The sequence below is a fragment of the Pseudopodoces humilis genome, chromosome 1 (genome assembly GCF_049639895.1).
Source record: "Pseudopodoces humilis isolate 2021_Gansu_Grassland_sample_001 chromosome 1, ASM4963989v1, whole genome shotgun sequence".
Lineage (NCBI taxonomy): Eukaryota > Metazoa > Chordata > Aves > Passeriformes > Paridae > Pseudopodoces > Pseudopodoces humilis.
The window spans coordinates 97,046,587-97,060,933 of record NC_142200.1 but is presented as its reverse complement, the minus strand read 5'-3'; the positions used below and the strand labels follow the sequence as shown (position 1 = coordinate 97,060,933).

Below are 14,347 nucleotides of genomic sequence, written 5' to 3'. Positions count from 1 at the left end.
GACACCTGCCAGGACTGTAGCTCCTGCTGCAGCTGAGTTTCTGCTACATTTTGTTTGCTATCCCCAGTGTGCCCACCTCTGCAGTTCCAACTGCTGCCCGGAGGTTCCTGCTACAATCCATTTCACCATCCAGAGGGGCACTGGGACCAGCTGCCCGCCGTGAGTTTGTGTGTTTGAAGCCCCGCTCTGTCTCTCCTGCTGGCAGCGCGGCCATTGCCCGTGTGGGGAGAGGCGGCCAGGCCCGCGCCACAGCGCCCCCTGCCGGCGCGGGGGAATCATCGCACCCGCCCTGCCTGGCCGGGAGCCACCAGCGCCCCCTGCCGGCTGTGCCCGGAACTGCACCGGAGGGGAAAGTGCCTGCGGCCCAGAGAAGGCGTCACTGGGCTTGTGCTGCTGCTCCTTCTGCTGCCCTTGTGGTTGTTTGTCTGCCTTGTTATACAGATATATTCTGGTAAAGAACTGTTATTCCTTTCCCCTTATCTTTGCCTGAAAGCCCCTTGATTTCAAAGTTATAATAATTTGTATGGAAGGGGGTCATAGTTTCCATTCCAAGGGAGATTCCCACCTACCTTGGCTAACAACATTTTTACAAACTAAGACAACTTTCTTTACCTTCCACTGCTCTGCAAAGCTATTAAGCACACATAGGGCTTTGTTTCTTTGAAAAACTAGGCATTTACTATTTATTTTTTAACAATTGTTTGGATTTCCATCTATAAAGTCCCCCAAAATGCCACATTATACAGTCATATCTATATTGATACAATACAAAGGTTCTGTGATGTTTATTAAGCCTTTTAAACTGTATTAGCAAAACTGTTTTGTTAAATTATGTTTTCTGACTCATCAGTCTTTATTATGCTATGCCATTTGAAATGCTGTGACACTATTTTGCTGCATTAAATGTTTAATATTTTCTTGACAATGGCAATGTAAGGAATGCTGCTACCCATATATTGTTATCAGAAGTTGACAAATACTCAGATCTCTTGAAATTAAAGATTTTAAATATCAGAGATACAAAGTTTTTAAGTCATTAAATACCATAGGCCATCATAAAAGGAGGTTCTGATACCCTTGTTCTGAATCATCTAAATGTGAATATTAAAGAATGAGAATCCACTATGAAATTACAGGGTTATTTATATAGACTGGCATAAACCCACATTATGGTATTATGCTTTTAAACATCAATCAGTATGAGCAAATACCTGAAATTACAACCCAATATAATGACTCAACCAAATACCTTCAAAATTATAATTGTATGAAGAGTGAATTAAGTTTCACAGGCTCAGGTATAATCAAAATCACCGTAGTCAGAGAAATTTATCCAAATCAAGGAACATTGTTTTAAACACAGGAATGTTTAATACAAAAGAAAAGTAGAGCACAAATTTTCAACAATAAAAAAATAAGCTCAAAAAGCATTTTGAAAAATCAATTCTGCCATTCACTTTGCTTTTTCTGGGCACACCAATTTTCACATTTCAGTCAAAAATCCATTGTATGCCCTGTGGCTTCTCTATTTTACCTTACTTTGAGGGAAAAATTTTCAGAAAATATGTCTCCAAGAAACATGGCAATTGTACATCAACAGCATTCAATAAAAGAGTGAAAAAGACAGCAATATATATATCACACTTCAATAGCGTGAGAGATAACACTTTACAACAGCAGAAATTTCATAAATTAATGTTAGACAATTCTCAAGACAGTGCATCAATAGGAAAATCTCTAACTTACCCTTGCATCAATGAAGCTCATCATCTGACCTAAGGTGCAATTATTCATCGTTAAATCACTTTTAAATGAAACAATACCAATCTTCAAATGAAACAATACCAACCTTCAAAGACATCTTCATATAACGAGCTGTCTTTGCTGATTGTTTTGACTAGTTCCAGACTTTCTGACTAGTAAATCATCTTTTAGGGAGGCTAATGAAGTGTAAGAAATTAAAGGCAAATCCAGTCAATATTATTTATTAATTTTTTACACTCTTTTTCAGTACAAAGATATGCAGCATTACAGAATCTTTTAGTATCAGTTTCTGTCACCAAACCCACGCTGCAGGTTTAATTGTAAAAACATATTCTCTCAAAGATAAATGAAGTAAAATCATATCAATCAGACCTGAAAGATGTTTTCACCAATGCCTCAGGACTGTCCACTGGCGGTAGTTCATCTGCTAAAATTTCTTCAGGAGGTCTAGGGTCATTGTTAATGGTCAGCTTTGGCCTTTCCTTAAGGTTGCTGGTCAACCCACCAATAATGGTGTTACACAAGCAATTTTGTGATTTAGACCCTGAAAAAAACAGAGTAAGAAGGAAAATAAATTCATAGGCTTATTACCTAGTGTATCAGAATTCTGAAAAACAAAGGTAGTCTGCTATCATTTTACCTTTGCATGACCACAGTTTGGGAATAAGCCCGAAAACCTGAAAAAAATTCGAAGTGGAAATAAGCACAAACACTAGGGTCATTCCATATGCAAAACTATAATGCTTCCTATAAAAATATTTTATTACAGAACATGAAGCTTTCACACCTCAACAAAAAACATCCTCTCCACATCACACTTAAGTTGTTGCTTAGTATGTATTGATGTGGGTCTTTAGCCAAAGAACTGGCTAAAAAACAAAGTACCAAATCAATACAATACTCATCACTGACATTCCTTAGACTAGTTAGCAGTGGTTAAATTGTAGATAAAAGAGATGACTGCAGGATTAGCACCAGAAAATATATCTATTTTCTGTCAAAACTTCAGCTTTTCACAGTAGATATTCAAATGCCAAAGAATTTCTCTGGATTTTTTTTTTTTTACATTAATTTATAAGTGCCGTCAAGTGGCTCTTGCATGTCATTCAGAGAATCTATCCTTATTCGTAAATATAGTTCCACTGACAAAGTACAAGTAGCATCTTTCAGTCAGATGTCCTCCCTGCCTCAGGAGAAGAGAGCATGTGACTTAAATTTTGTTAAGTGTCTGCTTCACATTTTCAAATATTTCCAAAGAGTTTCTGAATAAATCAGGCACTTCTGAAAATCCCAGCAATACTCCCGTATTTAACACCTCTGTCATATTCTAATTTTCAAGGATTATAGAATGATACATGACTGAACTAGCAGACTGAATAAGTACAGCTAGGTACTGATTTCCCACAACAGAGGTGCAGCAAGCATTATTCATCTTACCACATTCCAAAATAGTAATACAAACTAACTCTGCTAGTAGTCATTTTCCAAGGTCTGATCCCCTTAGAAAGGAATCTTCTATTATAACTACCCTTTTTGTCCTCTTATCTGGGTTCTAATTTGGATTTTCTAGACAATACCTTATTTAAAACTTCCTTTCTGGGCTGTACATTTATGTATCTGTTTCAGCTGATGTGGGCTGATACTACATGAGTACTAAGATGGTGAAGAGCCTGGAGGAGAGGCCATATGGAAGCTGAGGCAACTTGGCTTGTTTAAGCCTAGAAGAAGAAGGGGAGATCTCATAGTTGTCTACAGCTTCCTCACAACACAAATCAGAGGGGCGAGCATTGATCTCTTCTCTCCAGTTACCAGTGACGGGTAATGAGGGAATGGTATGAGGTGGAGGTTTAGGTTAGCTGTCAGGAAAAAGTTTTTCAGCCAGCGGGTGGTTGGGAACAAGATCCCGAGGGAAGTGGTCACCGCACCAAGTCTGCCAGAGTTCAAGACTGCTCTCAGAAACATGGTGTAATTGTTGGACTGTCTTGTGCAGGACCAGGAGTTGGACTTCAATGATCCTAGTGAGTCCTTTCCAACCCATGAAATCCTATGATATCATCATGCATACTTTCTCTGCTCTTCAAACCCTTCCTTCATATATAAAACATACTGTATCAAGTGATCATGTCTACTCAATAAGCTGGTCTTATCTGGGATATAAGTTCCTGGCATAGCTAAGTGCCTCCCGTGAGATTTTACACTGAGAGTCCTACAGGTCACCATATAGCATTTTGTATGTCCCACAGAAACAAGTTTAAGGCTTCTGGCCATTTCAGATAAGTGGATTGACATACTTTTACTAATTTTTAACATTGTATTAATTGTCTCTACATTTCATGAACACCGTGGGTGATATGGCATATGATATTTCCTCTCAATCTCCAAAGACTTACACAGTTTGTTGATCGTATTTGCTGTAAAAGGAGCACCTCGGTCTCATTAATTCAATTTACTCTGTTATCCCATATTCAGATATAACTTCATTTAGCAAGGCTTTTACTACTCATGTGTCAACCCTTCTTTTTGGAAAAGCTTCTGCCCAGCCGGACAGATAATCTACTATCACTACCAAGTAACCCAATGGTCTCAGAGCTCAGAGCGATACTTGAGAATTTCTGGCAAGCTGAGCAGTTATTTGTGATTCATTCTGCAGCAGCAAAAGTTTCTGGAGCCACCCATACTTCCTGTACTTGCTTAGCTATTGCTTCCTTCCCTCTATGGGTTTTCTCATGAAATTATCTAGTCATGGTGATTAAATATTTCTTTGGCAGAATTTGTTTTACTCCAACTGACCATATTCCATTATTATTTTGAGTTGACTCCCACTTTTCCCTCTGGCTTTTCTGTTGAGCAGTCATTCTCATACATAGTCTTCTTGTATCTCAAATGCCATATCACCCACAGTGTTCATGAAATGTAGAGAAAATGAATACAATATGATCACAATCATGGTCAGTTGGCATTATATTACCAAATATACCCCTCCTTTTTATTCAAATTTGGGTCAGTTATTCCAAATCCCAAGCCATAGTTGTAGTTTTTAATCTTTTTGTGTGAAGCAAAGTGATAAAGGAGATACCAGTAAGGTTTAATAACATTTTTCATTATTTCAATATAATTTTTCATTATTTCATTATCTCATTTCAACATTATTTTTGACACAAAGCTCTTTGTAAGCACTGTAGTGAACTTCAGTGGTTTTGAGACATTTATAATTTTTTATGCTTGAAATAATAGTAAGGCAAAAAAGTCTTCCATTCATTTAAATTTGCATCAACTCTGTTCAGTAAGACTGAATTTTTGTAGGGGACTTTTTCAATCAAATATTATTCTTCTTCGGTTTAGTACTGTAAATGACACATAATATAGGACAGACACAATATAAGATTAAAAGAATTATTAAATGTTTTTATTTTTACAGTAGGCATAGAAATCAATCACTTAAAATGAAAAAGGCTACTTACGGGCAAATTGCAAAAGTGGTTGTGGATGTTTATCACCTGTCTCATTTGCAACTGAAAAAAGAAAATACAAAGAAAAAAATCAATAAACTTTAATGTTACATTAAGATTAATTATAATATCAATTTTTATGGGCATACAGGTGTCTTAATTTAAGACAATAAAGAGGTAAGCACTCTAAAATTACTCTTTTTAGTTTCAACCAATCATAATAGTTTCCACCATTAAGAAATTAATATGAGTAGATATAAGTGAAAAAATAAGTTTAATAACAATCAAAACAGGCAACAGGCAAAAAATAACAGCAAATAATCACTAGATACAAAATAGTTAAATTTCACAAATTCATGGAAATGAACGGTGGGGTAACCCTTTCTTCCAAGATGACAACCCCCACAGACTCTTGTGTCACTTGAAAGACAAAGGGAAAATGGCACCCGAATCGACTGTGCAGTCTGGAGACAAAGGGGGGGAAAAGATGATGGACAAAAAGAGCCATTCCATGAAGGTAGTTTTAGTGGCAGATGGGAGCTGCCAGACTGTATGGAGTCAGCTCTGCTGCCCGCTGCTTCCTGCTGGCTCCCAATGATGCTGCTGTCCTCCCTGTCGTGGGGGAAGAACTGGCCTACAGGCACAGACGTGGATAGGCCCAGCCCCAGGGACCAGCTCAAGCTTCACACTGCTCATAGATTTTGCAAAGTTCTCTCTGAAACAGTTTTTGATTGTGAAATGCAGGTTTTTCAGGTGGCTATTGTTGCCAGTCCAAAGCAACCCATTCCAAAGCAGAGCCTTCAGCAAACACTGCCAGGAGAGAGAGAGACACTCTCTGCTTTCAGCCTCAGACTTGAAAGGGGACCATGGCAACACCCCCATCACCATCCTGGTTCCATTTCTGTCTGCAGGCTCTTAAAGAGATTGTAATAATTTTTGGGCACAATACGGAATACAGTAACATTTCAGGTTACCCACAAGAATAGGAGAAAAGACTGCTCACAGTAACATCAGTTGCATTAATGAGTACGATAAGAAAAAAAGTAAGATTATTGCACCTATATAAATTAAATGTTCCAGTAATTTTGGGAGCCCAGAGGTTGATTTAATAGCAAATTAAATTAAATTCCTGTGCAAAGGAATCCTCTGACCTTTAGAACTGCATATAGATATCACTTAGGATAAAAACAATCCTGTACAAATCCTGCTTTTTTTTCTGCCTCAGATTCATATTGGCATAGCTCAACATTGCTGGGACCCCACTGGTACACAGTTAGTCAAGAGCATAAACAACTCTGTGAAATTCTCCCAGTATTAAACTACAGCTGAAAAAAGAGAGTTTTCAAGGAGAGTATCCATGACTTTTTTTTTGTAGCTAAAATAATCATGAGGAACAATACTGATAGGCACATAGGGAAGAGAGAACAAGTGCACACAAAAACTTTGCAAATTCTTTGCTTTCTTTGAAAATCCTGTTTTCTAGACCAACTAAGCTAAGAAAATCCTTAAAAGCATGCAAAAGATCAGAACTGAGACTAACAGGTTCCTAGCAAGATAACGTCAAGTAAACAGTGATGGACCTTTTGAAGTCAGAAAAGACACTGATAAAATTCAATTCTTCTGTCAAGGCTTAAAACAGTCAGTTTAAATTTGGCATTATTTACAACCCATATCCACTGTCACTGCAGCTTTCTTACTTGCTCTTCAATCTCTACCTGCTGATTAAGATGGCTCTAGCACTCACTTTAGTGAACCGAGGTACTTTTAACAAATCACTGGCTCATTTTGCTCCCATTAGCCAAGAGATGGTAGCCTTAAGACACTGGATGCCTATATCAGCCTAGGGAACTTGCCAGGCTGGCCAGAGCAAGGGCCTTGAGGTCCCTCAAGTCCTACAAAACATGGATCTCAATCCTACAAGACACGGATTAAGTCCATCACCATGATGTGAAGCACAAACCCAAACTAAATAATCTCTTCTGGGACATTATATGCAGACATTGGAGTGATTGTACAGAGTTATGCTGGCCCAGAGTCAGAACCGGCTCTGTTTCAGGAGATGGCATGGTGAAGGTAAGGCAGTAGCATCCCTCCATGGGGCTGCTGTCAGAACAGTTGGATCCAGTGACATTAAGCACCATGCCAGAAAATATTGCTATAGCAAATATGTAAAGCTCAGGCAGCTAGGCTCTCTCTTTAACTCAGAGACAACAGCTTGCAGGGGGTAGGCTGAGAGATCGCCAGACAGACCAGCCTCTTCTGGGGTCCTAGGTATTGCTATCACAGCAGAGACTGGGCAAATTCGTAATATGCACTGATGTCTTAATTGGAGCATCAAGTGAGCTATTAGATAGGCCTGCTAAGGGCCTTTTAACTGTGCTATTATTTGCTTTAGAGCAGTTCCTCCACTTTGGTGGCAGATGGCACTCCTGGTCACCAGGGCCTTCAGGTGCACAGATCTTAACTTTGTGCCACCCTCCAGGCTGCTGCAACCAGAGTGCTTCATCTAGGATTTGTGTTTGGCAGCTCAGCTCCCAGATTCACAGAACCCAGCTCAATAGGTCTCAATAAGCCCTAAAAAAAATAACATTTTCCAGTTACAGGATGCATAGGTTTGTTTTCAGTTGGCAGTGCTTTCCAATGACAACAGATGGTGCCATATATAAAGCTCTTAAATCTAGAATATAGCCATGCAGAGCAAAAGTGCAATTATAACAGCAAAGCAACAATCAGGACAGAAACACAGGGGATGCTATACCTGCATTACTAGAAATAATCCTGGTACAATTGAGGTAATCTCTGCCTGGAAATTATCCAGACCCAGTGCTGTGTAAGCATTGGAAAGGATTCAGAAGCAAAGAGCATTTCTGCATTTGTTCACTGTGAAAATCTTAGAAGATTTTACTTGATGCAATTTTTACTGTGGGAATTCTGCATATTTATCCTATATATATGTAAGTAAGAATTTTTCTCCAGATGGCCTGAAATCTTCTCAACACTTTATTTATTCAAGTTTATTAATAGTAATAAGCTTTTGGGTGAAACCAGGTATGAATAGGAAAAGAAGACTAATTTCTGACAAAAAAGTCACCAACCCACACCAAAGATGATTTCTAGTATTTTCAGAGATTTCCTGTAGCCTTGTCTCTTTAGATATGTTTATTCTCCATCCACACTCTACCCTTGTAGACTGAAGTCTAGTCTGGTTTTCCTCTGATTAGATGAGACTATCAGCATAAAAACAGCAGATATTTACTTTATTTCCTAAATGGGTGACACCTTCCAACTTCCATTGGACCATTTTCTAGGTCTTTTTTTAGTACTCTGCACATTTTGAAGTTATTTTCCATTCCAACCTGGAAGCAAATAAATCTCACTGAATTTGAGTAATTGCAGCGAAGTGCAAGTAGTTTGTAAGTAACTGCAGTTCCTTCAGAAAGACATCCTTTACAGGCAGGAGACATCATCCTGTCATCAATCCACTACAGGAAAATATTCACATGCTCTCTGTACTTTCCTGCCTAAGTAGACAAAAAAATACTAGGCTAATCCAAATTTCTTCCATTTCAAAAGTTTTATAACTGCCTGGAAAGTTCAAAAGCCTCAAACTGCAATTATTAAAATAACTTCATGGGTTCTTTGATTAACACAGATCACTCATATTCAAATTCACTATATGCCCACTTTATAGGCAGGTTCCTTTTTTTAGTGATTGTCCTATTAAATTATTTCCTACACCTTGCCACCATTTTCTACAGAAGGTATCCATTTTACCAGTATGCCACCTCAGTCAACTTAGCTTTCAAATAACCTTTGTCTATCTCCTAGCACAATGCAAGGAAAAACATACCACTTCATACCATTGATTCATCAACATTGACAGACAATAACAAATAATCTATATTTTGCCATTAAGCAGCTGTGAGTCTGTAACAAGAATGTCAGTTGTTTTTCACCCACCAGTAAAGATATTTTTTTCAAGGAGACTTCTTTCTTTAATCTGTCAAAGGGCAGATAACTAAGTTTCACACTTTTAGTAAATTGGTCAGTGCTAGGAAGAGGAAAAATACATTAGATAAGGCAAGAGCACAGGTACATAAATGAATTTACATTGAATACACAATCTAGATAAACTCTTCAGTAGTATCATCTCTGAAAAATCCAGCAGCTTTTTCTCTAAAAGACTATGACATTAGATGTTTTATAAACTTACCAAACACAATCATAAAAGTAGATTTCTTCCCAGGCTTACCCATCTTACGTTATGAGAGCTTGCCAAAACCTGTTTGCAGTGTCAGTTATGGCCTATCATTTAATTTGTTTCACTTTTCATAAATTTGTTCTTGCACAAGAAATCTTTTTAAACTGGAGGTTTTTGGAAGTTTTTTTCTGTTGATTAATCCTCCTCTAGTTTGGTCATGGAAAAACTGAATTTTCTCCTTCCACCATCTTTTTGTGGACTGAACACACCACGACCATTCAGTCTTGCCTCAGAGAATGGGTATCTTCATATCTCCTTTCCATCTTTATTGAACCTCTTCAGTGTCAATTCATTTTCCCACAGATACCATATGCAAACACCCAAGGTAACTTGCTCTTGCCTGGTCACACATTAGTGGATGGCTGCGACACATCCCTCACACGGACTCTCACATAGAGCAAGTCCTCCTCAGTTCCCTGATGCAGGGCCCAGGCAAGATCGACCTTTTTCAACGCTGCAGAATTCCATCTGAGAACACATAAATCTGTGAAGGCAAATCTTTTCCCCAAGTCAGAGAAAAGGAAAGGTGAAGGCATGTGAAGAAAGCAACAGGGCAGCACCAAGGTCAGTGAAGAAGGAGGGGCCAAAGCCAAAGGAAAGAAGGACAGGATACGGTTTCAGATCTGAAAACCTTTTGCAAGCCAAGGTGAGACTATAATACACCAGATTATGTCCCTGTAATTCATAAAGTGCATGGAGGGATGCAACATTCATCCACAGCTCAGAAAAGAACTGGAGAATATAGATCTTGAAAGAAGCTGCAATCTGACTTGAACAGAGATAGGAGAAGGGAACCTTTGCTTTTAGAAATAGAAGAAGAGAACCTTTGGTTTCAAAGATAGAAGAGAATTTTTGCTTCTACACTAGAATAGCTCATCCTTAAATTACACCCCATTAGCCCAAATGGGCCTCAAGAGCAGTTGTGGGGAAAAACTGTAAGTCAATGGGAGGGACTTTCACCCTACAAGCAGGTTTTTTCTGGGCTGACTTTTAGCCATGAACTTAAAACCATGAGTAAACTGTTTCCTGTGGCATGACAAAAGAGATTCCTATCCCTAAATGAAGAAAAATTCTTTTTATAAGTGGTAAAATGACTGATAATCATAGGATTTGTCTATTTACATTGTCAGTGGGAAGGAAAGAGGGGCTGGGGGGAGAACAGTGTTCTAAAGGTTCATTTAGTTCTTATCATTATTCTAATAGTTCTGTTAATAAAGTTTTCTTTACACCCTTTAAAGTTTTGAGCCTGTTTTGCTCCTAAAGCATTTTCTCCTAAACCTTAGCTCAACCCCATGAGCTTTAGTTTAACTGGTCTTTTTCCCTCCTCTGCTCCAATTATAGCAGAGGAAGATGAGTAGATAATTTTCGAGAGTGCAGTGGCATTTGGCCAGCAGTCAACCCACTGCAGCTACCATGGCTTCCAGCTCACTTGTATTAGAAAATACATCTTATAAACAATAGTACTGTAATTAGACACATGGAAGTTTTATCAGACTGTGGTATACCTTTGGACTGGCACACCCTTGAAAACAACCTTTGCTTTTTCACCCACTCTTCCATTTCTCATCATGTTCCCCTCAACTTGTAGCGTTTGAGTTGAAGTACAGTCATCAAGCATGTTTATATCTCTCTCACATTGCACCTCTTGCCCTTTTTTAGTTATACTTCCCCTATACAAAAACCCAGGTACATTCCTGCATAGCTGAGATATTAAGAAAGCTTTCCTGCCTGACCATCCAGTCATGCTCCCACCATCCCAGACTGTCACTACTGGGACTGAAGCCCCTTTGCAGCAGATGGCTCCAGTGAACTGACTCGACTCCCTACATACATAACACTCACACTGTCAGACAATTTTTTCCTTACCCATTCAACCCTAGGTTTACCATAGCAAAGTCCCAGATGTCTACTAATTGAGTAAAATAAGTAATTTAATCATGGTGCAGCAATACAATAAAAGCCTAAAGTAGGTGTCTCCAGGGAGGGATCCTGAACAAAGAAATCCTCGAGCTTTTATACTGTCAGAGACTGGAAAATGTAATCTGTTTTGAGATATCTTGGGAGCTTGGAATACGTGGTTGGATGTTGGGTTAACAGATGTTGGTGTAAGGAAAGAGTTAAACAAAGGATGACAGCAGCAGCACCAGCAGCAGGTCTCTCTGACACAGTGTGTACCTGACACAGAACTGAACGACTGAGTTACTACAACAACAGACACACACTCTTCATGCTCCTTTACCACGGCTTTGGAGAGAACAACGGAAAATATCAAGAGGACAGATTTATTACAGGACTGTAACCACGTCTGTAAGATGTAATAAAAAATAAAACCTGTTAGTAGTAAAGATGTATATACACTGATGCTTCTAATAAGCCTTAGATTCACTCAGATTCACTCTCTCTCTGATGGTGGGTCTCATCTCATGTATCACAGTTGGGGGTGGGTCCAGCCTTGCCCTGGTGAGGAGGTAGTCCCCTGCCCTTCATACCCCTCAGCCCCACGGTGCCACTGGAGGCTGTCCCCATTTTAATCCAGTCCCTGAATGGCCAAGAGACCCTAAGTCCCACTTGGGAAGAAGGTCCCAGGATGGTCCAAGGCCTTAGGAAGCCTGACCACAAGGCAAGCATGTTACCCTACCTTCACCTTAGAGCTTTATATTGCTGGAACTCAGGAGCTGGCAGCTACGTCTGTTTTTCTAAATCTTTCCTGTCTTTCTGTTCTTCTCCCTTTCTTCTTCTTTCTTCTCACAGAGTGTAACACCAAATGGGTTACAAGGTTTTCTATATTCCATGGGCTGTCTACGCTGTGATAAGTGATGTTATATAATATTTACTCTTTTGCCAATATTAATTTTCTATAGTTTGTCCATAAACTTCTGTGTATTTTTACCTCTTGAGAATATTTGGTTGGAATTTTCTCCTTTGCATCTACCCAGAGCAAAAGAACCTTGGTTTAGCCCTAGGTTTGAGTGACCGGGATATAACGTATAAACTTTACAGTCTGTGAGCCCATTCCAATGTTGATATTTATTCTGCAGACTTCTCATCTTCATTGGCTCTTGAAGTGTCTCTGGGTGACCAGACATCCCTCTCCATGGCCAGCATGACAGATTTTTAGGCAAAGGGTTAGCACCAGTTAACTTGCTAGTTAACAGGTAACAGTTAGCTTGTTGCCTGGGGCTCCCACCTTTTACCTGCTCCCAGGACACAACCTGAATCTTGCATCTTAGCTGCACTTTGAGCTACCTGCAGTGGGTATAGTCCTCAGCAGAAAGACTATTTTGCCCATCTGGAAGAAAGGATGCAGAACAAAAATCAAGTGTTTGTGCCATTTCCTATATTGCTCCATAAGCAATTGCTGTCACAGGATGCCCAGATACAGAGTCTGATTGATGCAGACTTGAATAAAGTGCATGAGGAAATATGAGTGAAAATCTGTAGAAGTGCCTTTCTTCAGTACTTTCCTTGAGGCTTCCTTCCCTTCCCTGCTGCAGCAGATTCCAGAGGGAACGAGGATGGAGAGCTCTGTAATGTTCTGTGAGAAGGCATTCCTTTGGTCTCACCAGTGCTCTCCAGATGAAAAAGCTTTGGACAGTCCTCCAGGGACTGGTGATTCTTCTTATCTCCAGCAGTCTTGTCCAGCCTTCTTCCCTCAGCCCCCTCCAAGTAATACCACCAGCTCCCCAAGGACTTCCTTTCAGATATCTACAGGCTTGTCCCAGCCCAGCTTTGACAGTGGGACAAGTGGAGGATGCTTTTGTCCTGCCCCAGACAGGCCAGGGACTGCTGTATTGCAGGGTGGTGGCGCTGAGATATGGGGGTGATGGGGTCCACCATGCCCAGCCCTACCCACTAGCTCTCTACCCAGTGTCCTTTAGAGCCTTTGGGGAGGCTCAGGGGGCCCAGGATGCTGTCCCTGCTCTTGATTGCCATGCACCGGGCACAGCTGCTGGGCAGCCCTGATGCATCCTCTGCCACCTGGCTCTCAAGCACCAACCAACGCTGTTACTCACCTCTCAGGCCACAGCAGAACCCAACCCTGTATCCCAGAGACTACCCATAACAGCAGACCCCTCTCTCCATCAGAGCCAACCTCCCTGAGAGCACAAAGGACTTGATCTGCCTGGACACAAACACTTTTCCTAGAGCACAAGGGGACTGATTTTTGGCAACTATAGTTTGGTGGAAAGCCAAAGTTTAACCAGAGTCATAGGTGTGGACGTGTGGTGCCAATGGACCACCATGGATTTTGCACAGGTTTGGAAAACGAGTGAGAGGAGACAGCACTGGTGAGGTGGAAAGGTCAGTCATTTTCAGACCTTAAACCTTTAGATTTGTGCCCAAAGGACACCAGTTCACAAGGAACTTGTTCACTTGATTGTCTGATTTATGAAATCTGGACATGCACACAAGGCTTAGTTTGAATCCCATCACAACCTTTAAAACACCTCTTTTACCCATGAACTTATGCTTCATGAGATAAGCTTGCATAAGTCTTATCAACTCCAAATAAGCACAAATTCCTTTGATAAAAACGACCTGCTGTGATGGCTGAGCAATCATAGTTAAATTATACCAGCACTTACATATATATAGTAAGTGCCATTTGCAAAAGCAGTGGCATGCTTTGCTGTGGATATGCAAGGTAACAGCTCAGATGCAGAGGGGGTGCAAACCCACCACCTGATGCTACAAGCTGCATTTTGAGACAGATAAGGAAGAAGGACAATAAGAAGCAGACCCTGCAAAGTGTGGTGGTGCATTCTATCATATTTTGTCCCTTACTCAACTTGCTCAGGTGTAAAACTACTCCCCTGTCCCCAGAGAGGTTATCAGGACATTCACATTCATACATAGGCCTGAAGATATTCAT

At 40.1% G+C, this 14,347-nt stretch overlaps 1 protein-coding gene across 2 annotated transcripts in view; it reads right to left on the bottom strand.

The window, feature by feature from the left end:
* PDE1C (phosphodiesterase 1C) overlaps positions 1-14,347 on the bottom strand; it is a 198,448-nt gene that overhangs the window by 171,221 nt on the left and 12,880 nt on the right. The window contains exons 2-4 of one of the 2 annotated variants that reach the window (XM_088060783.1): positions 5,226-5,276; positions 2,405-2,441; positions 2,137-2,308 (exon numbers count right to left, since the gene is read on the bottom strand). In XM_088060783.1, coding sequence (XP_087916909.1) covers positions 2,137-2,308; positions 2,405-2,441; positions 5,226-5,276 — 260 coding nt within the window. The remainder of the gene's footprint in view (positions 1-2,136; positions 2,309-2,404; positions 2,442-5,225; positions 5,277-14,347) is intronic. The other variant, XM_014258682.2, reaches the window with a different exon arrangement.